Source organism: Mus pahari, chromosome 6 (genome assembly GCF_900095145.1).
Source record: "Mus pahari chromosome 6, PAHARI_EIJ_v1.1, whole genome shotgun sequence".
NCBI lineage: Eukaryota > Metazoa > Chordata > Mammalia > Rodentia > Muridae > Mus > Mus pahari.
This window is the reverse complement of record NC_034595.1, coordinates 68419737-68445319: the sequence shown is the minus strand read 5'-3', so window position 1 is coordinate 68445319 and position 25583 is coordinate 68419737. Positions and strand designations below refer to the sequence as shown.

Genomic DNA, 25583 nt, shown 5'->3' with positions numbered 1-25583 from the left:
TGGTCCTTGGCACCTGGTAGAAGCTGAGCTAGGTCCTAGGCCACTGGGTTGTGTCTCCTAGGCAGAACTAGACTGAGCTGGCTAGACTATGCCATGCTTGCACATGCCTTCTCTTGGGCTTAGCTTGCTAATCTACCCTCGTTCACGAGACCTGGGCACCAGGTGGAATGGTCACCCTGTTCTCTTTCTTTCTTGGCAGCAAAAATTCCCTTCTGAAGGATGCCATGGCTCCGGGCACCCCCAAGGTAGGTGGCCAGTTATGGTTTCCCTCTTGCCCATTCCAACCTAGGCCTACCAAGATGTGGCTCGTCCTGAGAAACAGGCGCTCCCCTTGGATCCCACTGCTGCCTGTGTTCAGACGGCAGCCTAATACCTGGGAATGCTTGGTGTGTTGGGGTGCAGCTGGGGGGTACAGCACCCATCTGTGGAAAGTATTTTCTGACTTTCTCTTTTTCTAGCTAGGAGAGGGGTGAGAGTCAGAAATGGCCCCTGGGTGTGGGCTACACAGACATTCAAGCAGGGGAGACTCAAAGGAAGAAGGTGGGCTGTAAACTGTGAAAGTGTGAGGACTCAGTACAGACAGAAGCCAGCTCTCTCTCGTTCTCTCCCTCTCCCCCTCCTCCCTCTCTCATGCACACACACACACACACACACACACAACCAGAGATGATGATGTTGGGTCCCTCTGTGAAGGAGACTTGAGTGGATCAGATGAAGGAGGAGGAAGAGCAAGTACCTCCTCTCAGCCCATGACAGACATGTCTTCCCAGCAGCAGCAGGTGGGAGAGGAAGAGGCCTCCTCCTTCTGCGTGGCTGCCCCCTTTCTCTGAAGCCCTCACACTGCTCCCTGGCATGTGGCGCGCCGACTGAGAAGCGGGTGCTCAACCTTGGGGAACAGAGTTAGTCAGTGAGTGGGCATGTGGCATGTGGCATGTGGGGGGCAATGAGAACAAATACCAAGAACCCCTCAGGGACTCCTGTTCTTTTGATCAAGATAAAGTGAGAGAGTTGGGGGCGGGTCACAGGAGAGCATCCAGCTCCCTGAGGAAAAAGTTTCAAAATGTCTGGCCCACCAGCAGTCCAGTAGGAAATGGGCTGTGAGGAGGTCCATAGATTTGAAAGGCCCAAAGTGACCAGTGACCTTTGAGAGGGTAATTTTGGGAAAAGAAGCCAGTGTAAGTGTCACCTTCATGACTTTGGCCAACCGTCTCTTGGGCCTTTAAAGGGGGAGAAGGCGAACTATTCAGAACTCGCAGTCACAGCTAACTTCTAGAGGAGGAACAGAGAACCCAGCCCGGCCTGGGTTTTTGCAGATCTTGGCCAAGGCCTGGAAGAGAAGGGGATGGGAGACCAGGCAGCTGTGGACTGGAGAAGGCCGGCAGCCACCCAGGCCTTGCTTGACCCAGACGACAGTGTTTAATAGTGAAATAATGAAGGTTATGACCAAGCTTCTAGTACGGCCACTACCTGAGTAGGAGTGGCCGGCTGAGACCCTGGAGACCAGAAGGCTTTGTGTTCTAAGGACCAACCCTGGCAGGGCTCCTCATCCATACCTGCCTCTCCCAGACATGACCCATAGGTCAGAGTGTATATCCTTCTTAAGTCTTAAGCATGGACACTTTCCTGCATCCTCTCTCACTGGCATACCGATCACTAGATGCAGAAAAAAGGACCGTTGCTCACCTACTTCCAGACACCCGCCCCAAAGCTGAACATTCTCTGCCTTTCCCTTGGTCTTGACCTCAGCTTTAGGGAAGCGGGTCATGTAAGAAAGAGGTAGGAAGCAGAAGGCTGAATGGGATCTAGAGACTAAGAGGGTAGGCAGGGAGGAGGGAGGGAGGGAGGAGGAGGAGAGGGCGAGGGGCCCTTAGACAAGATTGATGGCCTCGTTGCCATTAAGAAAAAAATTAGCCGGTGGCGGCTATCATATTAAAGGGTGAAGAAGCCGTGAATTATTTTCTTAAAGATCTTATCGCTTACAATGATAATTTTACCTTCCAAAAGGCCACTTTTAATGAGGCAAGGAGCCAGGCAAAAAGTCATGATTTAATGCCAGGATTTTTTTTTTTCAAAACACATTTTACTGCTTTTTGGTCCATGTTTAAAAAGCACCAGTGACCTTTTTTTATTCCGCTTGCCCCAGGTGTAATCCTGGGGCCTCTCAGGGCTTCTAACCCAGAGAGAGACAGAGAAAGGCTGAGGAAAGGCTTTGTTACCGTTGGGGGGCCCACACACTGTGGCACGCTGTTCGCTTTCCTCAATATCTTCCTTGGGATTGGAGAAGAACATTGTCTGACATCTTTCTGGCTAGGGCTGTCACCCAGCAGGCCTCCTGTGGGGCTTAGGTCGGTGAAGAAGTCCCATTTGGAGCCAATCCCATCCCAGGCCCTCTGTGGCCGCTTCTTTCCTCTAGCTCCTGGGCCCATGGATGCATCAGGACACCCTGGCACATCAGTAGCTGGGGAACCAGAACCCCTCACTTCCTAGGGTCCTTGCTGGAGGATGAACAGTGTGGCCACCGCATGCAGGTCACATCCTAAGGTTCATCCAGAGATGAAGGATAAATGACCGCTCCATCTTCCCCAAATTGCTTTCTTTGGGCTGTCACTGGCGATTTGGCATGGTTTTCCAGGCTTGGGAGGACTTCAAGAGAATTGTGTGCTTCCGGCTCAGGGCTGTGCAAGCTGAGGGAGGGAGGGGGGAGTGGATTGTTTTTAGGCCTCTGAGCCCCCCATTTGCAGCTGAACAGGCCTTGGCAAGAGCTGGCTCTTGGGCTGAACATGCCATGTGCTGTTTAGAATTGTGGTGCTTACACACAATTTAAAGTAGACAGTTTATTAATCTAAACTGCAGGCGTATGTAGAAGAGGCCATCCGGGATTGACGGAGGGGGATTAGTTTTGCTGGAGGTTTTTGCTGGGGTCATCACCACAGCGCAGGCCTAAATGGACCCACCATACATCCCCAGCTACACGCTGGAAACTCATACATACTATTTAATTTACTGTCTCCATAGAGGGGCTGCCATCAGCCTATATTAGGGGCAGGCAAGGTGGCAGGCATGTAGCTTTACCCCCAATATTTCATGTGGGTCCCAGAGCATCTGCCCCTGAAGGAAGAACAAAGCACATCTATTTCAGTCTACTGAGAGTGGGCTCCTAATCCCTCCTTACTGAGGGAAAGCGTAGCAGAAGCAAGGGTCTAGCCAGGTGCTGTGGGTGCATGCTGTAACCTCAGCACGTGGGAGGCTGTGATAGGAAGACCCCTGGGGGTTCCAGGCCAGCCTGGGCTAAGAGTGAGACACTGTCACAAACAAAATAAATAATCAAGGGTCTATACCTAGACCTAAGTCCATCCATCCTCTCTCATAACCGGATTTCTGTGCTTGACCACGTCACTCCAGGTTTTTAGAGTAGTCCTCTGTCCCTGTGCCTCCCTCTGCCTCAATCTAAAGCTCCCTGGGGACTGGGAACTCCTGGGCTCAGAATGTGGCTCTCACCTGGTCTGGGGCCATGTGTTCTTTTCTTCTTCCAGTCCCTCCTGTTGTCTGCTTCCATCAAGAGGGAAGGAGACTCTCCAACCGCTTCCCCACACTCTTCTGCCACAGAGGACCTGCACCACTCAGACAGATACCAGGTGAGGAGGGTGTGGCCGGCCTCCGGGGGAAAGAGAGATTTAAGTTTGTGGTGCTAACTCCTCCTGAAGAGGCTGGAGCTGTGTGTGATGCCTTATGTCCAGTGCTCCTCAGTTAACAGTCGTCAGGAAATGAACTTTATTAAGCAGATGGATTTTAGGGTGAGATGCCAGGTTCTTGGGAGCTGTGCAGGATCTGAGCACCTTGAGGCATCCTATTCATTGCAGAGTAGCTTATGGAATTCTTGCCTTATGAGGGGCCTGGAAGTGTAGGCCAGGATCACTGAGGATTTCTGTCCTCAAAAGCCAGATCCCTGGAGGCAAAATAAGCACTCATTCCTGCCAAACCCTGAGGTCAGGCCCAGGGAGGGAAGCAGACGGACACTGCCTTTGGGTATCTTAGTCAAACAGGAAGGAAATAAACCTGCTGTCCTAAGAGATCAGAGCAGGGAGGGAACCAGAGTAACTGTACACGGGCTTCCTGAGTAGAAAGGACGGAGACCTTCCTCCAGGAGCCTGGGTCTGGGGAAGAGAGCCCTGCTTTTAAGAACCCACTCAGATGGCAGAAAACAAGAGCCCTCTCCAAGAACCGTTTGTTTAAGTGGCATCAGGACTTCTCAGGTGTTCAGTCTGAAAGGGAAAAGAACCCACCTGACGTGGAAGGGCAGAACAGCAGGGACTGACAAACTGGGTAGACAGCCAGGGTCCCTGTTGACGTCCAGGCAACTTTGGCTGGAAGTAAAGAATGGTGTCTTCTCAGAAACCCTTGCCTCCCAGTGGACAGCCTGGCACTGGGATGCCCGGCTTCCAGAGTGGAGTGCCAGTCACAGCTGGAGGCTGGAAATGTGACTCACCAACAGAGCACCTGCTTAGCATGGATCTATCCAGCACCATTCAAAAAAAGAAAACAAAATTGTCTAGGTCTGAGAGTAAGCTAGACCCTATCCTCCACTGGCATCTCCTCAGTGTGGGGTTAAAATACACAACCCAAGGGGCTGGAGACATGGCTCAGTGGTTAAGAGCACTGGCTGCTCTTCCAGAGGACCCTGGGCTTCCAACCACCTAGAATCCAGTCCCAAGGGATTTAACATCCTCCTCTGGCCTCTGTGGGCTCCACACACATATGGTGCACACACATACACATACATATATTTATACATACATATATGTAAAACAACAATACACATTAAAAATATCCATGCATCCATGGATACCAGTTTGTTTTTAAATTGTGCAAGGGGTGTGTGTGTGTGTGTGTGTGTGTATACATGTACCCATGGAAGACGTTGAATCTCCTGCAGGTGGAGTTACAGGGGGTTCTGAGAAGTCAGACATGGGTGCTAGGAGCAACCATGGAGCAACCTGGGTCCTCTGTAGTGTTCTCTGCTGAGCCATCTCTCCAGCCCCATGAACCCTATTTTGAGAGAGGACCCTAGTCAGCTCCTGGAAAACTGCACTGATCAGTCAACAAGGTCGGAGGCATACGACCTGACTCTAGGGACTTTTGGTGTAAGGTGACAGAACCCTGGCCACAGAGTTCCCTTCCAAAGGATAGGCATGGAGAGGCCTGCCCTCGGAGACCAGTCCCCACCCCATGCTCCCAGCAGCCTGAGTACATGAGCGGGGAGGAGCCGCCAAGCAGAAACTGACCCAACTCCCTGAGCCCATCCCTGTCCTCAGAATCGTGTGTTATATTCTCTGTGGCATCTGAGGCGCGCCTGAGCCCACACATGAGGCATACCCGAGCCCGCACATTTCTATCTGGCATTATTTGCAGCTGATTCAGGGGGTGTGAAATCCTCCAGAGCACATTCGGGTACCCCTCAGAATTCCCCTTTCTAGACCCTAAACTGCCTTCCCTATTTTAAGATAGGTTCTCTTCTCACCATGATGCCCAGTTTGGCCCCGAATTCACAGTGGTCCCCCTGCCTCTGCTTCCCAAGTGCTAGTGTTATAGCTATGTGATGCTGGACACAAACATTTCAGGGTGGGTTTTTGGGGCGGGGGTTGTTGGTACAGAGTCTTGGAGTATAACTCAAGCTGGCCTCACACTCCATGCAATCTTTTGGCCTCGGCCTCTAGAATTCAAGGATTCTCAAGTACCTTCTTAGATGACAAATCAGATTAAGCAATTTATAAGCTAAAGTCCAAGCTCCTTGCATGGCACCAAGGCATTCCCTGATTTGGATCCACTTTGTAATCCCGGCTTCTGTTTGTAAGACTTCGTCCCACAATTTCTTGGCCTCATCCACTGAACTAAAACTGCCCATATCCTGATCACGTCCTCTTCCTCTCTCTCTCTCTAGACAAGCCGCTTTTGATGGGAATCCTTTACTCCACAAATTTCTATTTGTCCATCAACATCCTACTGAAACGGTGTCTCCTCCAAGGAGTCTGCCCAGATTATCTAGCTCTTCTCATGACCCCTTGGGTCCCATGTTTCAGCACAGTTATCCTGTACTGTGGTCACTCACACATGTGTCCATTATATACCAACATACAATATTTCAGCCCCAAATATGTTGACTTGGCATAAATTAATATTTCCCTTTTCTCTCTCTCAAAAATTTTAAATTATATATAGTATTTGGTTTTGTGGTGGCATTTCCCATGTAATGTGTCTTGTTGATTTTCCTCCTATCTTCTCTGCAGTCCTCCTGACACGACTTCCACCCGTGCCCCATAGCCTCCTTTCTCTAACTCCAGTTCAGGGGATCTGACTCCCCGTTCTTACCTCTGAGGACACCAGGTATTCGTATGGTGCACATACATATATATATATAGGCAAAACCACCCAAAAACAAAAATAAATACATCTGGGGCTGGAGAGATGGCTCAGTGGTTAAAAACACTGACTGTTCTTTCCTAGGTCCTGAGTTCAAATCCCAGCAACCACATGGTGGCTCACAACCATCTGTAATGAGATCTGACTCCTTCTTCTGGAGTGTCTGAAGACAGCTACAGTGTACTTACAGATAATAAATAAATAAATCTTAAAAAAAAATACATCTAAAAAATTTTTAAAGAATGGAAAATTAAAATGTACTATATATACATTAATATACTTAATATAATACCTTCCAGATCTACCCATTTGCCTGCAAATTTCATTATTTCATTTTGCTTTACAAGCTGATAAAATTCCATTGTTCAGAGCTGGAGAGATGGCTGACAGAGTAAAGAGTTTACTCTGTAAACATGAGGACCTGAGTTTAGGATCCCTTCTGAGTACAGGTAACTCAGAACCTTCATAAAAAGCCAGACAGCACAGGCTGGTGCCTATAGCTCTAGGACTTGGGAAGTAGAAGCAGGGGGATCCTGAGGTCTTGCTTATCAGCCAGCTGCCAGGTTCATGAGAGACCATCTCAAAAGATAAAGTGTGGCTCAGCTGTTAAGAGCACTGATTGCTCTTCCAGAGGTCCTGAGTTCAATTCCCAGCAACCACATGGTGGCTCACAACCATCTGTAATGGGATCTGATGCCCACTTCTGGTGTGTCTGAAGACAGCTACAGTGTACTTACATATAATAAATAAATAAATCTTTAAAAAAATAAAAATAGGGGGCTGGTGAGATGGCTCAGTGGGTAAGAACACTTGACTGCTCTTCCGAAGGTCCGGAGTTCAAATCCCAGCAACCACATAGTGGCTCATAACTATCCGTAACAAGACCTGACGCCCTCTTCTGGAGTGTCTGAAGATAGCTACAGTGTACTTACATATAATAAATAAATAAATCTTTAAAAAAATAAAAATAAGTAAAGTAGAGCTAGAAGAAACACTCATCATTGATCTTTGGCCTACATACACACCCACACACTTCAACAGTGTATATATTATACATTTTAATTTTCCATTATTTAAATTTTTTAGATTTACTTTTATGTATATGAGTGGTTATATATGCATATATATGCACCATGTGAATACCTGGTGTCCTCAGAGGTCAGAACAGGGAGTCAGATCCCTGGAACTGGAGTTACAGATGGTTGTGAGCCACCACGTGGGTGCTGGGAACGGAACTTAGATCCTCGGAACTTAGATCCTCGGCTAAAACAATTCAAGTGCTGAGCCATCTCTTCAGCCCCTCACTACCCATTCTTGTTGATGAATATCTAGGCTGATTCCAGTTCTTTGTTACTGTAAATAATGCAGCAGTAATCGATGCACAGGTGTGTCTGTGATAGGACGGACAGGCCTGCCTGACTAGCCATTCCCTTGCTTATGCTGCTCATTCAGAACTGGCCTCCCGTGTTTAATTATACTGCCCCTGGTTGCTGTCCTGCCCACATGACATTCCCCCTCCCCTCCCTCTTCCTTTGAGACAGGAGGACAATGGAATTTGAATCTCATGCATGCTGGGCAACCAGTCTGGCTAACTGAGCTAGCTACTTCTCACCTTCTAGTCTTAGCAGTCGTTATAAGTGTCCCACTAAAACAGTGACCAAAGCTGCAAGATTTCTTGAAACCAGAATCTGGATGTTACACAGCATCAATTCCATCAGTGTCTACTGGGCGAAGCCAGACCCAAAGTCAGCCTTTCAGTAGAGGGCGTGTGTGTGTGTGTGTGTGTGTGTGTGTGTGTGTGTGTGTGTGTAAATGCTGTTCTGGAGCAAACCCCACAAAGAACAGCGACCACATTTAATCTCTCACAGTGAATCAGACTCTTAACTAGACTTGGAGTTCCTCCAAAGCAAAGACCTTGTCTTAGCCTTCCTTGGCTCAAATGTTTATCTGGTTCTACTTCTGCCCAGCCCAGTGTCCTTGCCTTCATTATGGCTGAGTTTAAATGTGATGAAAAGGGAAGATGTAAGTTTCCAAGGACTGTGAAAGGAAAATCACACAAGTCCCACGGAGAGGACAATGACAGAAAAGGGGTAGAAGTCCCCTTGGAGCACAAGAAAGAAAAGATATTCTAGATAAAGGCCATACTGTGTGTTAAGATCATACGGGATAGTGTATTGAGGGACCTGTTTAAAGTTCAGTTTTATTGAAAAGGCGGGCGAATGCTCCCAGAATTAAAGCTAACCACTCCCTTGGATGTGTTTCTGGAAAGTGAAATTGGCAGGACGTGAAACTGGAAACTAGCTGGGTGTCTCCTGTTCTTTTCTGCCATGCCAGACAAATACGCTGGACTTTAAAGATCACTGGCAGCTGGGCATTACCAACTACCCAGGAGACTAAGATGGGACAGATCACAAGCTGAAGCCAGGTTGGGCTCAGGTTCAAGGTTCAACTTAGGCCCTGTTTCAAACTGAAATAATGAACGGTGATGGCTGTGTAGCTCAATAGTAGAGCATTTGCTTAGCATATCCAAGGCCCCAGTTTGGTTCAGTCCCTAACACTGGAAAACAAACAAATCACTGAATTAGGCAGAGGGCACTGGTTTGGAACCCTATTCATTTAACCCCTGCTGCCTGTCTAACCCACTTTAACCGCGATGCTGCTTCACCGTCAGGGCTAGAATCCATGGTCTCCAGACTTTCCTAGTAATATAACCTGTGAGAAACAAGTTAAAATTTGAAACAGAAGCTGTATGTCCGGTATGCTATGTCCCTGGGTTAGTCCAGATTTCCACTATTGTAACACATCCCTGAAGTGAAGCGTTTATTTTGGCTCCTGGTTGGCGTTGTTGCTGTGGGTCTGCGATGGCACAGACTTCTCACTAGGCCCTGCCTCTTCCAGGTTCTACCACCTCCCAAGACCTTTAACACATGGGCCTTTAAGGGATATTCTATATTCCAGCTCTGGCAGTTCCCCAGCTCTTCGTTGACCCAGGCCTTAACTCATGCCTGCTATCTTATATATCTCTATATCTCCTTCATGCTAAACCTATGTTTGGTGACTAGACAGAGATGAGCTGCTTTCCAAGAAAAAAAAAAAAAAAACACTTAAATAGTGAAAATACATAGGATCAGAAGAAAGTTAAGGAACTTTCTAAGAAAACTCAGAGACAACCAATGGGGTACCAAAAAAAAAAAAAAAAAAGCCTTGTCGGAGTCCTGATGGATGCACTGCATTGAGCAGTGGTTATCACAGAGCACAGTGTTCAAAAGATCTATAGGTAGCTTTACATGGCAGTCAGGGGGTGAGGGGTCGGGGTGGGAGTGGGAGGTAGGGGTGGGGACAAAGGATGGAATAGGTGTGGTACAACAGACTAGAGAAGCAGGCAGGGCAGGGTAGAGCAGGTGGGTCAAGTTGCAGATGTTCTCTGTGGCAAACCCTTGAAAGATTTAAAGAAAAAGAAACACGTTAATTTTGCACAGAAGATGTAGAGTGAAGGACTGGTTTTAGGGAGGGACACTGGAGGTCAAGAAATGAGCAGCGAAACACCGGCGACTGAGAGCTAATATAAACTAAACGTTTGAAGACGAGGCAGTCACTGAAGACATCCTGAGGGGTGTCCTCCGATAGCTAGGAGGCATTCTAGGCTCTGGGGTTTGCCCAAATGAGTCAGCTCCGGAGCCCACCAACCCAAAATGTATACAAGCGAAAAGGAGGGTAGAGGTGGATGCAGTCTTAGTGGAGGCAGGTTGCGCAGGAGCTAGAGCAGAGATGCTGGTAAGAAAATTTGAATATCTAAAGGAGGATTCCCAAAATCCAGAAGATTCAGGGTGAGGGATGAATGCTATTAAGGTGAATCAAAGGTAACAGCTAGAGCGGGCTTCAACAGGTGCTACCGGGAACGCAGAAGAAAGGCGCCTAGTGGGGATCGCTGTTAGCCTAATGGGCACCTGATGCTTATGGGAACTCCAGGAAAGGCCTGAGGGGGTGAGATGCAAGGGCTCCTGCGCTGGGCTAGAGGCGTGAGGAAGTCTTCCGGTTGGCATTGGTGGAGATAGGCCCCGCAGATGACCGGGAACTGCTACGCCTTCTCCTCGGAAAAGCATCCCTTGGGAGGTGCCGTCCTGGGCCCGCGCGCGGAAAGCAGGGCTCCCGGGGCCGATGTCAGGGGCCGTAGGAGCGTGGTGTGATGGGAAGCACCAGTGGGCGGCCCAGGCTGGGGCGGAGAGTCCTTAGGGGCTGTAGGAGGGGCCCGGCCCCAGCAGGTAGTGACCCGCCCTGCCAGCCGCCGTTTCCTACCCCGGGTCTGCCCAGCCCCAGCCCCAGCCCCCCCAGCCCGTGAACTTTCACCTCCGGCGCGTTACGGCGACGGCTCACGTGATCAGGGCCAACATGGCCGCCGCCGGTGCTGGGAGCTGAGGTGCCGCCGCCGCCGGGCAGCCGGGGGGAATCCGCCCGCATCGCCGCCCTTGCCGGCCGGGCTGCCGCGGAGCCCAGAGCGCCGGAAGCTGGGGCTGGGGCGGCACCGCGCGGCGGCCGCGGGCTCCCGTTAGAGCAGCCCGGGCGGCTATGCCGAGGGCCCGGAGCGGCCGGCGGAGCAGGGGTGCCGGCGGGAGGGAGGAAGTAGGTTTGTTTACGGGCTGCTTGGGGGCGGGGCGGGCCTGGATGAGGGTCGGGGCCCGGGGTAGGGAGCGGGACTCGGGGCCGCGCGTGACGCTCTCCTCTCTCTTTTTTTGCATCTGCCCGGGATCTTCTCCCAGACCTTCCTGCGAGTGCGAGCCAACCGGCAAACCCGACTGAATGGTGAGTCCGGGCCGGCCCCTCCCTCCGCCCCACCCCCGGCCTCCTCCCTCCTCCACTGCCCGCCGCTCCTGGCTTGCCTGGGTCTCTTCTTCATCATCGGGCCACCTGACTTCTTGGCAGTCGCAGCGTCTGAGAGTGCAAACCAAGGCTGCCGCCCTCAGTTTCCCCGTCTGTCTAATGGAGGGTTACGGGACTCGGCTCGTGCCCAAGCCTCTCTAAAGGGCCGAAAGAACCCTGGGGGACAATAAGTGTCGGAGAATGAGGAACAAGCGACACAATTCCACTCGGGAGCTCAGCTTTGAATTTGCAGACTGCTGGGACCTCACTATACGAGTCGGCAGGGCGCTGAGAATGTTTTTCTTCTAGTTTTTAATCAGTGCCCAGTAGTGTGAATGCAGCCTCTCTGCTGAGACTTGACAATGCAATGAGATCTGGAGTTCCCACGGCAACAGAACTAACTCGTCCCAGGGCTCTTTGAGTTATCAGTCGGCCCACATTTCACAAAGGTGATCAGCGTGGGCTCGACAGCTCTTAGAGGCCTTTTCTGAAAGCAGGCCGCGTATGCACTACCTGGCGGTCCCCCCTTTTGGATCCAAACCTCTGGAGCATTCCTGTTTGCTGAACACAATTGAATGGTCCAGCTTTTTGTGCTGACTGAGGTGTGGTGTAAGTTGGGGTTCGCTGTAAAGGGCTTAGGGTCTCTGGGCCAGCTGGTGAGTAAGAGCGTGGATGTTTAAGATCCCCAGCCCTTACCATTTGATTGTCACCTCTAAGCTTAGCCCAGTGTGGAAAAAAAAAAAAAGAAAGAGTACTCATTGTAGAAAGTCTCAGCACATAGGGAAATACTACACGGTTTACAAATAAGGACGCTGAGGCTCTGGGAGTTGAAGATCGTTTGTTTCATATCACCAAACGAGTGTAGCTGAGCCGTGATTAAAGGTTGATTATCCCCAAAACCTTCGCTGCTGCAGCCATGTCAAAGGCTTTGACTCGTAGAGACAGCTTTAGGGACTGAACTAAACTCCCTACCACAATAAGGGAAGCTTGTTCAGGGCTTACAAGAATGGCGAGGGTAGAGCCAAGGCTGCCTTGCTGGCCTAGGAATTTCCACGTGAAACCCAGCCCATCGGGATAGTTTTCTGACACCGCAAGGGTTCCTCTGCTGACCTAGGTGTCCTGGGCAAGGAGGAGGTCTGGCAGTACCATGCTCAGTCATTTCTTCATTTAGTGATAGAATCTTCTGTCTTGTGTTTTTTTTTTTTTTTTTTTTTTTTTTTTTAGACATATTTTTTTTTTTTTTTTTTTTTTTTTTTTTTTTGAGATGTGTCCCCGCCCCCCATTTAGCCCAGGCTAGCCTGGAACTTATAGCTCTCCTTCAGCCTCAGCCTCCCAAGTTGTAGGAGCACAGGCACTGAGCCACCAAATCCCGATTCAGTTACTAAGTTTTACAGAGTCAACCTCTTACCCAAAGAGGTACCTTAAGACTGGATGAGACTGTAAGAGATCTTTGTGGGTACATTACTCCACACTGCATTTCCAAAAACTTCTTGGAGCCTTTGTCCAATGCCTTTCTGATGTCTTGAGTGCTTTTTGTCCCTAGCCCTGCAGTGTCAAGCCTACCTATGCCTAAAATTCAAAGCAGGGGGTCTGCATCTCTATGAACAGAGGGCCCAGAATACAGTCACATCTCCATAGTAGAAACACAGGGAATTGGAGAGGTGGGGTGGACGCCAGATCTAGGTTTTAAAAGTTCATGTGCAGCTCTCTGGCCTGGTAGGCTTCCCTCTGGCTTGGCTCCTTCTAGTGCTGTTCTGCCTTAGAGAAACTCCCTACCTCAGATCTTCAACAGGCATAAGCCGGAGCCCTAGCTGGAACAGACTTGTGGAGTCAGTCTTAGCAGTAAGGCTGAGGTGGGAAGGCTCTTGCTACAGGAGAACATCCTAGGCTGTAGAGTCAGGCCTGGTTTCTTGCTTTGCCTTTGATACTTTTGGCATACGTGTTCCTTATAAGGTCTCTTCATCTGTTAAGATGTGGGAAGACAACCTTTGCTTCAAGATGTAGATGTAATGAACCTCTCTGTGAGGTACTGGCTCTTAGACTACCATACAGGAGACCCTCCATCCGTTAGCATATAGACTGACCTGTGGTTCCCTCCCCTGACCCCTCAAGGTCAGCATAGCTAAGAAAGTTATTCCTGGCCCCTCAGTAGTAAGCCTTCCCCTGCTTGACAAGCCCCCTAACCTGTCCACCATCAGTCTGGCCTCACAGTGGCCTTCACTTAGCCTGCTGTTGCATTCTGGGAGTGGCAAAAGGGAAAGAATCTCTTGCTTTGACCCCTTCCTGCTTCAATGACAGGAGGGCTGCAGAGAAGGATTAGTGAGCTAATTAGAAATGATTGCATCTCTCAGCATTAATTAGCAGTGCTGTGGGCTTGCAGTGTGCACTTTGGAACTGAGTCCCCTTTGGGACAGCATGGCAGGCAGGCCTCTGCCTCTGGGGCCTGCCAGCCCTCTGTACTGATTAGAGGTGATGGGACAGGTTTGGGTAAACACTGTAAGGCCTGCCCTCTCCAGGTACCCTGGGTCCTCTGACCTGCCTGCCCAAAGTCTAGCCCAGACGCTATACTTTTACAAGTGGGCCTCAGTGTCTTTTCTTGTAAAATGGGATCAGTAGAGACATCCAAGGTACTGCTCTTGTCTTGATCTTAAGAGGGATGCTAGGTGCCAGACTTGGGGGCATTGGCCCTGGGACAAAGGAAGCTTCTAAAGGGTGAGTCAGTCAGATCAATTCAAGCTTCCGAGTAACCTGGGATTCTAACCAGGAAGTTGGTCTTTAGGGTTGTATTTCCAAAGCCTGAGTGAGTGGTCTTCTGGGGACATACATGACTACAGGGAGTATCTCCGCCTGCTGGACTCACTGAGCGCTGCAGCTCGGAAGGGTGGGCTGCTTTTGAGTAGACACTTCCTGGCCCACCAAGGAGCAAGTCCCGGCCCCTGAGGACAGCAGGCACCGAACAAAAGGCCGATGGCCGGCATCGGGGCAGGGTGTGTCAGCTCTCCTGTGACACTCAGGTATGGAGCTACAGTGAGCATCCACTTATTTTTGTGCCTTATTTTCTGTTTCTCCATGCAGCTCGGATTGGGAAAATGAAACGGAGGAAGCAAGATGAAGGGCAGGTATGTCCCCTGTGCAGCCGCCCCCTGGCAGGATCGGAGCAGGAGATGAGTAGGCATGTGGAGCACTGCCTGGCTAAGGTAGAGGGGCTGTGGCCGCCCACCTCCCTTCCTCCCCTCCCCTGACACTTGCTGCTGACTGCGCCTCATCTCTGGGCTCCTGGGCTCTCCCTGGGCTCTCAGCAGCCGCTCTGCTCTTTGCTCTCCTCTGCTTTCATTTCCACTCCCTGTTTGGGCTCCCGTGGAAAATTATGGGGAAGAGACCCATGTCTTTGATTGCCGTATTGAGTGTTATTTCAAGGGAGCCCTTTGGTATCCTGAAGCAGGGGCTAGGGCTGTGCCTTCCTTGCAGGCTGTGGGAGCTGTAGGGATGGATGGCCTGGGCACTGCATGACCCTGCTCTGCTCTTCACAGAGGGAAGGCTCCTGCATGGCTGAAGATGATGCTGTGGACATCGAGCATGCGGACAGCAACCGCTTTGAGGAGTATGAGTGGTGTGGGCAGAAGCGGATACGGGCCACCACACTCCTGGAAGGTGGCTTCCGAGGTATAAAGCAGCTGACAATTGGGCGGTGGCACTCTGGTGACCAGGTCACTTCTGGTAGCTGGTCATCATTTCCACCACGTGCGAGCTCTTGCTCGTGGGGCTCCTTTGTGACCGTGCTACCTAGCCTGTGATGTGCATATTAAAGTGGATGTATTTGGGTGGGGAAATGGAATTGTGAGGCTGCAAGCTAGCAATGACGAGGGGGGCTCTCAGCCTCCGGTGATGCATTGAAGGTGACAGCCAAGCCGCGTTAGCACCTGCATAAAATATTAAAGGGACGGTTATGCATTTATCACTCCATCCCTCTTAAGGCTGATAAATGAGAATCCAGCAACCTGCTGTACACCTCCAGCACTAGGGGCCCGCAGGGCTTCTAGGCAAACACATTGGATTTTCCTCCTCCTCCTCCCCAGCTCTGTGTCAGGGAAATCAGTTACAGAGGAGAGAGTGAGTTATGGCAAAATTTGACCTCCCATGAGCTTCATTGGTGAATCTAATTTTAGCTTTGATCCCATCTCTTCTCCCATGGCGCCCTCTGCCCTGAAGGAAGAGGGGCCTGGGCTCAGCTGCTCCCTGCTTCCCTTGGGCTCTCCCCAATCGCTGCCTCAGAGTCTGCAGGGCCCTACCCATCTCTGCTCCCTTCCTAGCTCCTGAGACAAGGGTTGCCCCTAGATGAGACAGAAGAATTGGTTAGGTACCCAGGGTCAGTGTCCTCTTGTCAAGCTCTGTCGCCATGGGCAAAAGAAAGAGGTAAAAAAAGTGCTTCTTGGTTCTAGCGCTTTCCTCTTTCTGTGTAAAGCACAGCTGGCACTGCAGTTTGTGGTCATTAAGAGAGCCAGGCTGCATCCCATCTGCCTCCTGTTTTTCTGGGCAACACCCTTGAGATGGCCACTGTGTGTGGTCTCTGGGGAATCTCACAGCAGGCTCAAAGGAGGGCCTTTTACTCTGTAGACCCATGACACCTGGGCTCGTGCTGAGATCAAGTCTCTGCAGTGCCATCCAGTGCAGATGGGCACTGTGCCTCTGAGATTCTTGCGTGGTGCCCACCAGTCTGAAGACAAGTCAGAGTGTAAATCAGGAGGGTTAAACCAAACTGTTGCCACCCCCTAGGTGGACAGCTTTAGTTCTCATTGCACAGAGCATTTCTGTCCTGGGGCTCTAGCAGGTCTGAAGCCTTGCAAGAATGAAGGATGGCGCTCATGAGCCCAGGAATGATGCACATGGGTGCTAGGGTGTGTGGTCAGGTGTGGCAGGCAGTCCCACTGAGTCAGTTCTGGATGAGCTCTGCTGTCAGTTGCAACTCTGCACACAACTGCAGCGCCACTTGCTGCCTAGGTTTGTTGGCACGGAATAGGACCCTGTGGCTCTTGGGCTCCTGGAGTGTCTGAATGGGTCAGTTGCACAGGGCCCAATGCTTAAGCAAAGCCATTCTGCATGGGGACGCACCAGCGGACGGGTGTGAGGCGCTCTCAGGCCTCGGGTAGGTATCATCTTTCTGGGTGTGTTTACACTGTGAGGTTGTTCCTTTCAAGAATTCCTGAGGAGAGTTCAAAGAGGGCTTTTCTTTGAGCGATTTGGAGAGCGAGAATGAGACTTGAAGAGGGAATGGGGCCGGAGGGGCCTTTATCTGCAGAGAATTGCTCCAGCTTTCCTGATAGAAGCTGCTGCCGCCTCTTAAACAGCTTAGTGCAGTCAAAAGACAGGCTGACTTGAAAGGCTGTTTTACAGCGAGATCAGCGGGGGCCAAGAGGCAGAGAGTGGAGCCTCCTCAGTGGGAGGGGCTATCAAAGAGAGGCCCTGGCTGATCCTGACTGCCTCTGCCCCTGAAGCCCATCTGCAAAAGCTGACCATCTGTCAGTCGACCCTCCCTAGCCAGGACCAATAGGCCCAACTCTTGGGGGGTTGGGTGTGGCCCTGCCAGGCTGCCGGTGTCAGTGCAGTGCATTGATCGCCCGCCGGGCGGGCTGGGCCGCAAGCTGGGCAGCTCCTGCTTAATGTGATTGAAAGGCAGTTAAAATGGCGGTGACCTTTTCAGGAGGAATTAGATTGCCTGCCAAGACCGGTTAGAGGGAGTGATAACGCCAGACGAAGAAGCTGCCCAGCCGACTTCAGAGAGAGGGAGGCAGCGGCAGGATGAGCTGTACTGTGCGTGCTGACGGAGCAGAGATTGCTGTCCTTGTTAGATATGAAAGAATCGAAGAACTGTCCCTCCTCCCAGACTAGGGTCCCTTCGTCATCCTCAACAGAGCTTCCTACGTGGGTCAGACCAGCTGCCTTGAATGTAGTCTATGGGAGGCGGTGGTCAAGCAAGAGCCCTAGTGAAGACACTTGGCTCAGAAGAACAGCCTGTGAGCTTGAGAGCCTGGGGTTAATGACTAGGAAGGTCAGTGTCTCAGGACAAAAGAGAGCAAGAGAAAGTTGAGGGAGGTCCGTCTACAAATAGACTCTTACTTATTTAGAGATGAGATCTCACTATGTCACCCCAGCTGACCTGGAACTCACTGTATAGACCAAACTGGCCTCAGACTCAGAGATTCATCTGCCTCTGCCTCCCAGTACAAACAGATTAAGAAACAGAAATAAAGCCTGAGGAAATGAGGAAAGTCTTGTAGAGAGCAGCTCGCTTGACCCTCGGGTCTCCGAGCATTCTGGGCTGTGCACTGAGCTGCTGCCTGCCTGCTTACTTGAAACCTCAGGTCTTCGCACTGCTCCTGGTGTTTGCCTATGGGCTGTACCCAGGGCCCAATGCTTCATCTAAAGATACCAACAATTAGGGTAAGAGAGGCTTTTCTGGGGTACTCTGCCAAACCTAGGCAGAAGAGATGTCGTCAGGCTAGAGAAATGGGCCACAAGAGAGGCAGCCTTGGGATAAACGTGACCATGTGACCTCCATTGTCAAGGAGCCATGTGACCAATGAGTAAGGGATCACTTTCCCTCTCATTCCCTACCTCCTCCATCTTAGAGGTGTCGGTGCTGAGGTTGCCAGTAAGAATTTACTTGTCTAGACTTGGGGAAGCCAGGGTGCTAGGGCAGTGGTGGTGGAGGGCTGCTGCCCTGCCAGGTCTTGCCCAGGGTTTCTGTCTTAGATTACGAGAGAACAGCAGGTAGAGGCAGCCTCAGCACAGCTCTTTTAAATAACTGTTGATAAAATTAATCAACAGATTATGAGACAAGAATGTGAAAGGTGTGACTCCACAGGCACGGGCCAAGATGGGAACCCTAGTTGCCAAAAATGTCCCTGATTGCCACTGTGCCCCTAGTCCTGTGGGTGACACGAGTTGCAACAGTGAACCACTGGAAACAGGTTTGGAATGGAAGGGTTAGGTGGCTGCCTGCCTTCTGACTCCACCTCCTTCCATTTATGATGGCTGCCTGTTGGGAGGGGTGTGGCTAGGAGCAAGGCTTCTTCTGTCCCCTGTGGCACTGGACAGGATTTAATCACCTTTTGGAACACAATTGTTAAGCTGGAACTGAGGGAGTAGCGGCAGAAAGAGCAAGTATCAATGGTTTAAGCGGCGGCTGTCTCTGTGACTCTCCTGATGTGAGGCAGTGAAACGCGTTATCGAGAAGGCCCGGAAAGTGGCTAAGTGCGTTTGACACACGCCAACTCCCTGCCTCCACACTGGATAATTGCATTGTCAACTGTTCAGCGAGGTGGCAGGTGACACTGCAGGCCGATTGATTGTCCCGCATCGTAGCTCCCCAGACTGTCAGCTCCCCAATCGATGGCGTTTACACAAGACACCGTAACTGCATCTGTAACTAATTCCAGTGTAAAACTCCCCGGAAGCTGCTGCCCTGCCCTCCTTGTAGACAAGCACTGGGCTCTAGAAGCCCCAAGACTTCGCTTTCTCCCCAGGCTCTGGCTTGGCTGGGAGCGGCAGGTGAGGAAATCAAGGTTTTTTTTTTTTTTTTTTTTTTGAGGTTTCAGGTTCCAGGATGTTATTGCCCCCAGTAAACGGGCATATCCAGTTTCTCAATCGATCATTTGATCAATTGATTAAATTAACACTGATTCTCCCCCCTCGGTGGCTCAGGAAGAGATGAGTTTATGGAAGCAGGATCATTTTCATAAAATTTAGACTTACATATCATTTTTGCACTTAGCTGGGCTGCAGACATTTACTCGAGGGAAGGGAACCATGCCAGCCACTGTTGCCCATCAGACTTGGTTTGCCAGCCATTTTGTCCCTTTCATCTGGAGCAGAACCGTCGCAGAGGGTCCTCCCTGGTGACCAGCAGCTGGTCTGGACCCCGTCTTGGAGGTCCTAGGGACCAAGTTGCTCGCTGCATAGCAGGAGCAGCAGCTTGCCTGCCTTTCCCGGAGCTCTGTGGAAGAGGGGCCAGAGACTTGGAAGGGAGCTGTCTGTGCCATCTTGCTTCTGAGTACTGGTTTGGGATCCTCCAGCAGCTGAGAACATAAAATGACAGTGGAGCTGCTTCTCCAAGGTGGAGGAGGGGCAAGCTGGCAGGGGTGCTCTTGGCATAAAATGGCTTTATGGCCGTTTCTTTTTATTATGATTCTGCCAGAAGTCAGCAAGTGACATTTCATTAAGAAAATAAAGTTTAATGTGCTGGGAAGGAGGTTGAAGCAGGTTGGGGCTGGTACCAGAGTAAAATTGGTGGTGGCAGCCTGTTGGGAACACCTGTGGGAATAGGGAGAGGTTCCCCACATCTGTCTTAGCTGGGGGATGGAATGAGCATCGGAGTAGAAGACTGCTCAGGCCAGAGGCAGAAAGGCCTTTTAGACGAATCATGCCCGCCCCTTTTTTTGCTCCTTGGTGAGAACAGAAGGTTGCTGCCAAACTGGGGCAAGACTTGATAAATTGCTCTGGGCACTGACCAACAAGGCCTGGTCTTCCTTGTGCTGCCAGGTTCATAAGACATGGGACAATATTGTCAGTATTCAGCCAGTGCTGCTGTGATGTGTGTGTGTTGTCGATGACTCTGAGTGGAGTCAGGCTTGTGACCCTTGAAGTTTGCAGTGTGGTGAGGAACAGTTATTGGCACAATAAATATGGTCTGAGAGTTGGACATCAAGGAAGGGACCACTCAAGCACCTGGAAGATGGGGACCAGGCCCTGAAACTGTTCCTACCAGGCCAGGTAGGATGGCCTCTAGAAGGGTGAAAGAATGTAGGAGGTGAAAGGTCATCCCTTGAGCAAGAGGAAAGTGTTTGAGCTCAGAGGTGGTACTAAAGACTTTTCCATTTCTCCCACCACAAGCGTGGCTAAGCTAGGCTGGCAGGGCATATGAGGCTGCTGCTGAGCTGCATGCACTTGGGACTCGGAGGAGGTGGGGTTTGGCAGGGCTTATGGGGTACAGGCTGTAAGTGAACCTGATAGCTACATTCTGATTGATGGCGGAGTTTGTCTCCCAAACTGTCAGAGGGTTTATAGAGGTGCCACTCACCCTCAGGGTGGGAATTGCTTGTCAGGACACCTGGCTGTGAATAGGAGACAGAGCTGTAACCTGGTGTTTTCTCAGCTTAATGGCTCTGCTGCTGACCTGCCTGCTGCCTCAAGTGTGTCAGTCCCTCTGGGTAGGCGCCAAATGAGGACTGTCAGGAAGATAGAGCCCAGGCACTGACTAGTTTCAGGGGTGGCTGGCTGGAATGAATCTTAGACCATAGACTGAGGGATAAAGGGGAAGAGTCAGGGAGAAGGGACTGCCGGAAAGTACATCCTGATGTACTGAAGAGCATGAGGGAAAGTCGTTAGCTGTGTCTAGGACATGGCAGGCAGTCTCAGTGTCTGCACACCACACGGGAGTTCTGGAGCAAAGTGACCAGGGTGGAGCCTGGCCTGGTTGGTGTATGCAGTGGGACCATCGATGGATATGGAGCAGAGAGAATTCGTTGGACTGTATGGCTGAGTGGGCTGAGGCAGAAAGAACACATTCCTGAGATGACTGGGCAGAGCTCTAAGCTTCCTCTTTGATGCGAAAGATGATGCTTCTAACCCTTTTGGGGAAAGCCCTTCATTTCCTTTGTCCCTGGCAGAGCTACTGGTCAGGCTAGTAAGATGTCACCTGAGACCCACAAGGACAAAGATGCAGGGACAGCTCTTTGGTCTCGACCTTGGCAATGTTCTGGGAGTCAGAGGCCACTTGGTGTATTAAACAGGCTTGGTGAGGCCTTAGTAGCTCATCCTTTACATTAGCCAAGAGTCTGCATTTGGTTGTGCCAAATGCCCTCTGGGGATCAGCAGTCTCTGGCCTCAGCCTGCCCTGCCCAGCCTAGCTGCCTTGGAGGCTGCTCTGAGAGGCGGTGTGCATGCGATCCTCCCGGGTCTCCCTTTCTAATCCCTTTCTAACTGCACTTGTCCAGGAATCTGGGCTGTGTGAGGTGGAGATGAATAATTAATGTCAGGCGCTTCAGACACCAAATATTTGAACAGCTGCCTGGTGTTTTTGCTGGCAAAGGACCTGGTGGCCCATATCAGGGTTGGCTGGGGTCCTACTCTGTGGCTCTGACTGGCCCTAGCCAGGCTGTGGGTCCTACTCTGTGGCTCTGACTGGCCCTAGCCAGGCTGTGGGTCCTACTCTGTGGCTCTGACTGGCCCTAGCCAGGCTTTGGGTTCTACTCTGTGGCTCTGACTGGCCCTAGCCAGGCTGTGGGTCCTACTCTGTGGCTCTGACTGGCCCTAGCCAGCCTTCTCTCCTCTCTGATGGATCCTAAGCTAGACAGTTGAGATAGAAGGATGCTCAGGTCCTAGTTGGGATGACCTTTTGGATCTGAGTTTCTCTTCCCTCTTTCTGCTCTTCCTGGAACTGGAAAACAGATGTATAGGAGGCCTGTCACAGCACTCTCTAGTAGTGTGTGAATGTCCAAGTTTATAAGCAGAGACAACCCGAAGCTTCATGCAGTACATTTAAAGACTAGGGAGGAATACAAAGAAAGGGGTTGGAAGTAATGAGTAATCACCTGAATGTCTGCTTGTACATATATATATATCTGTCTCATCTCGGACCTAATTCCTACCTGAGAGCAGCAGAAAGGGCACCCTTGGGCTAGTTCCTGGCCTCTGGCCCATCTTAACATTCTGCTTCCCACAGGCTCCGGCTTCGTTATGTGCAGTGGCAAAGAGAACCCAGACAGTGATGCTGACCTGGATGTGGATGGAGATGACACTCTGGAGTATGGGAAACCACAGTATCCTTGGGGGAAGTGAGGCAAGCCAGCAGTAACAAAAGTAGCTGGTGCCTCTAAAATATAATCATACTCCTGGAGCTAGTCACAGCTTTCAGGGGGCAGGGGTGTTCCTTGTGTCCTACTGCAACCTTGGGTCTATTGTCCTTGACCACCATGCCAGATACACGGAGGCTGACGTCATCCCGTGCACAGGAGAAGAGCCTGGTGAAGCCAAGGAGAGAGAGGCACTCCGGGGTGCAGTCCTAAAGCAAGTGTGGGCAGAGGCGTGGCCAGTGTGTATGGAGGGATCGCTGAAGGCAGGGCTCGGCTCTCCTGCAGCCTCACTTAGTTCTCTCTTTCCTTTCCTCTAGTGGTGGCCCTCCGAGCACCCGCATCACACCTGAGTTCTCTAAATGGGCCAGTGATGGTAAGTCCTGACCCAGGTCAGCAGGATTGGGGGTGGGAGAGAACATCTTTAGATGGTGGTGACTGTCTCAGTCCTAACACTGTTCATCTAGCCAGAGTGTGAGTTGAACTTTGTCCCTGCAGAGATGCCATCCACCAGCAATGGTGAAAGCAGCAAGCAGGAGGCCATGCAGAAGACCTGCAAGAACAGTGACATTGAAAAGTAAGTGTGGTTGGCTGGGAAAGGGGCCCTTTGCAAGCAGGAAGGCCTGCTGCCAGGGCTTCTGGCCCTCTGAGTACAGCTCAGCACTGCTGCCCTGGGCACACAGCCGGCTGTGGAGCCCAGCTGGTGCTAAGCGTGACTCTGTGAATTGATCACTGGGCCATGGCCCTGGGACCCTTGGTGGAGAGGAACAGTACTTTCCTGCCCACTGTAGCTGCCCGCGCCCGTGGAACGTGATGTATGGCCGCCCAGCCCAGCCAGTGCATTTGATTCATCTCCAGTTTCTGTTTCTTAATCGGGAGCTAAATTGGTTTCATTTTTCTTGTCCCGGGTGGTGCTTGCAGCAGGTTTTAGGCAGGAGCAGTGGGTCTCATCACTTCCAGCAGGAATTTTGGCCGGGGTTCTCCAGCAGAGGAAAAGGAGGGCCATTGTTACTCTACTCAGTGCTGCTGGACAGCGCTGCAGGGATTTGCTATCAGCTGGCCATCCCACCACCTTTCCAGAAGCCTGCGAAGGCCCAGTGCTGGCCCAGGAGGTGCGGTTGTCCAGTGTGTGCTGCCTGGAGTGACTGCCGTTGGCCACTGCTTCTTTCTGAACCTGCCCCTCCCTCCAACTGGAGGATAGGTTGCCTAGGGTTAAAGGGTAGCCTCTTCATTCTAGGGCCAGTGTTCCATCTTGCCTCCTGCCAGAAGAGTGGCTTGCAGGCCAGTGCAGGGCTGGGTCAGTGGCCTGGGTCACCTCCCATTTGTTTCCCTCCATTTTGTGTTGTCATAAATTCATTCCAGCCCGTTGTGCTTGATCAGTTTATCTCGGCCGGGGCCGCAAGTGCTGCTGGCATGATGTATGGGCCGCAGCGCAGGGCCCGGCTGCCCATGAATCACCGCAGCTGCTCCGTGTCAGCGCCGGAGCGGGCCATACGGATTCGGTGCAACCAGCTTAGGGAGGGGGGGTGACGTATGGATGTTTATTTAATAATTCTCTCCTACTCCAGCTGAGCGGGGCGGGCGGGGCTGTAAGAGGCGCCCACCCTCGTCTGGAGGGGCTGCTCATAAATCAGAAAGACAAGATCATTAATCAAGGATGGCGCCCGAGGGGGAGGCAGGGGCCATGGCAGTGGCCATCCATGCAGGTGCCACCCACCCAAGGCTGGGGACGCCAGCTTTCCTGTCCACCTGTGTGAGCACAGGCAACAGTGGGCGGGGCACTTGAGGACAAGGTGGGGGCTGATTGCTGCTATATATACAGAGGTCTCTGCCAGATCCATCAAGATGGATTCTTTTCAGTCCCCAGGACATCCTTGTTCCAGCCCTAGGTCCATTTTATACCTGGGAAGGGGGAAGAAGGGTGCCAGGGCTTCCTCCAGGAGTCTGACCACAACATCCATGCCCTAAAGGGGCTCAGAAAAAGCTCACAGCCATGACAGTCAGGGTATTGTACCAGACGGATTGCCCTCTGTATGACTCTGCGGGTCTCGGGGCTGACCTTAGAAAACTGGGAAAGCATGGCTCCTCCTCTGTGTTGAAAGTGTGTTGGGCCGGGCGTGGTGGCGCACGCCTTTAATCCCAGCACTTGGGGGGCAGAGGCAGGCGGATTTCTGAGTTCGAGGCCAGCATGGTCTACAAAGTGAGTTCCAGGACAGCCAGGGCTACACAGAGAAACCCTGTCTCGAAAAAAAAAAGAAAGAAAGAAAGAAAGAAAGAAAGAAAGAAAGAAAGAAAGAAAGAAAGAAAGAAAGAAAGAAAGAAAGAAAGAAAGAGTGTGAGTACACACCGGTGGTCGGCACTGCAGGGGTGGCCCACACAGCACTGAGCAGAAGCCAGGGAAGCCTGTGTGTGAGTGTCATCGAGGGATAGGGGGATGAAGGCTTCCCAGTCCTGAGATTGAGCAAGGCGCTCCAGGGAACGAACGTGCCGACACTGAAGAGCTGGCATAAACCTTTGGGTACCCCTGGAGATGGAGGTTATGGGCCCGTTGTATACAGCCACCAAGGAGACACATTCTGTATTGCTGCTGATATCCTAAAAAAAAAAAAGAGAGATTGAAATTTGTTGTACATTCACTACTACCACCAAGTAGGCATGGCAGTACATTCCTGTAATCTGAGTTTGAGGCTAACCTAAACTGCATATTAAATTTGAGGTTAGCCTGGGGTATGCAGTGAGACAAAACAATAAACATGTTCTCATGCTCTCACCTATATATCCTTCCTTCTGACAGTTGTACCCAGTCGTCACAGACCGCCTGTAAGTTCTGCAGCTCTGTGAACACATTGTCCCCATGCCAGCTGAATACCCCTTGCTCCAAAGCACCACCTCAGTCCAGTCTTCATGGAGTGTGACTTTGAACCTCCCTCGTTCTGTCACAGCCCACCCCTCACCCCAGCTGCTCTGAACAGGTTCCTGCTGCTAGCTGGAGGAGTGGTCTCACTCTGTGCCTGCTAGGGCTCGTGGGCTGCTTGGCCTTTGTTCTACCATTCCTTGCCCTGGAGACACATCTCCTTGTAAGCAGTATGGAACTTGGTCTGCCACAGCCTGGGCAGGCTACCTCAGGTCTTCGCATAAAGGAGCATCTTCTCACGGGGGTTTTAGGAAGTAGTTGGTAAGAAGCCCTGGTAGTTAAGTACTGAGTACATTGTAGATGTCTGTTCAGTATTGTCATTTCCTAAGGCCTTCCCCAGGACCATTGTTTGTTCTCCTGCTGTTTGGAGGGTTGTGAGGGTTATTTGGAAAGATCCTAAGTACTCCTTGTTCATTGGTGCTGCTGTGCCTGCATCTCTTCTTTTCCTGAAAGAAGTCCGGCATGTTTTCTCATGCTCACGTGCCCCACTTCGGGCTTATGCCACTAGTAAATAGTCACAGATAATGTATTTTGGCAAGTGAGCCACT

At 51.2% G+C, this 25583-nt stretch overlaps 1 protein-coding gene across 7 annotated transcripts in view; it reads left to right on the top strand.

Moving 5' to 3' along the window:
- Positions 1-25583, top strand: part of Rnf220 (ring finger protein 220) — a 222915-nt gene that overhangs the window by 194311 nt on the left and 3021 nt on the right. The window contains exons 3-11 of one of the 7 annotated variants that reach the window (XM_029539842.1): positions 200-245; positions 3534-3635; positions 11175-11217; positions 14350-14393; positions 14805-14937; positions 21995-22091; positions 22252-22338; positions 22442-22497; positions 22620-22698. In XM_029539842.1, coding sequence (XP_029395702.1) covers positions 200-245; positions 3534-3635; positions 11175-11217; positions 14350-14393; positions 14805-14937; positions 21995-22091; positions 22252-22338; positions 22442-22497; positions 22620-22698 — 687 coding nt within the window. The other 6 variants (XM_021200152.2, XM_021200156.1, XM_021200157.1 and 3 more) reach the window with 6 other exon arrangements.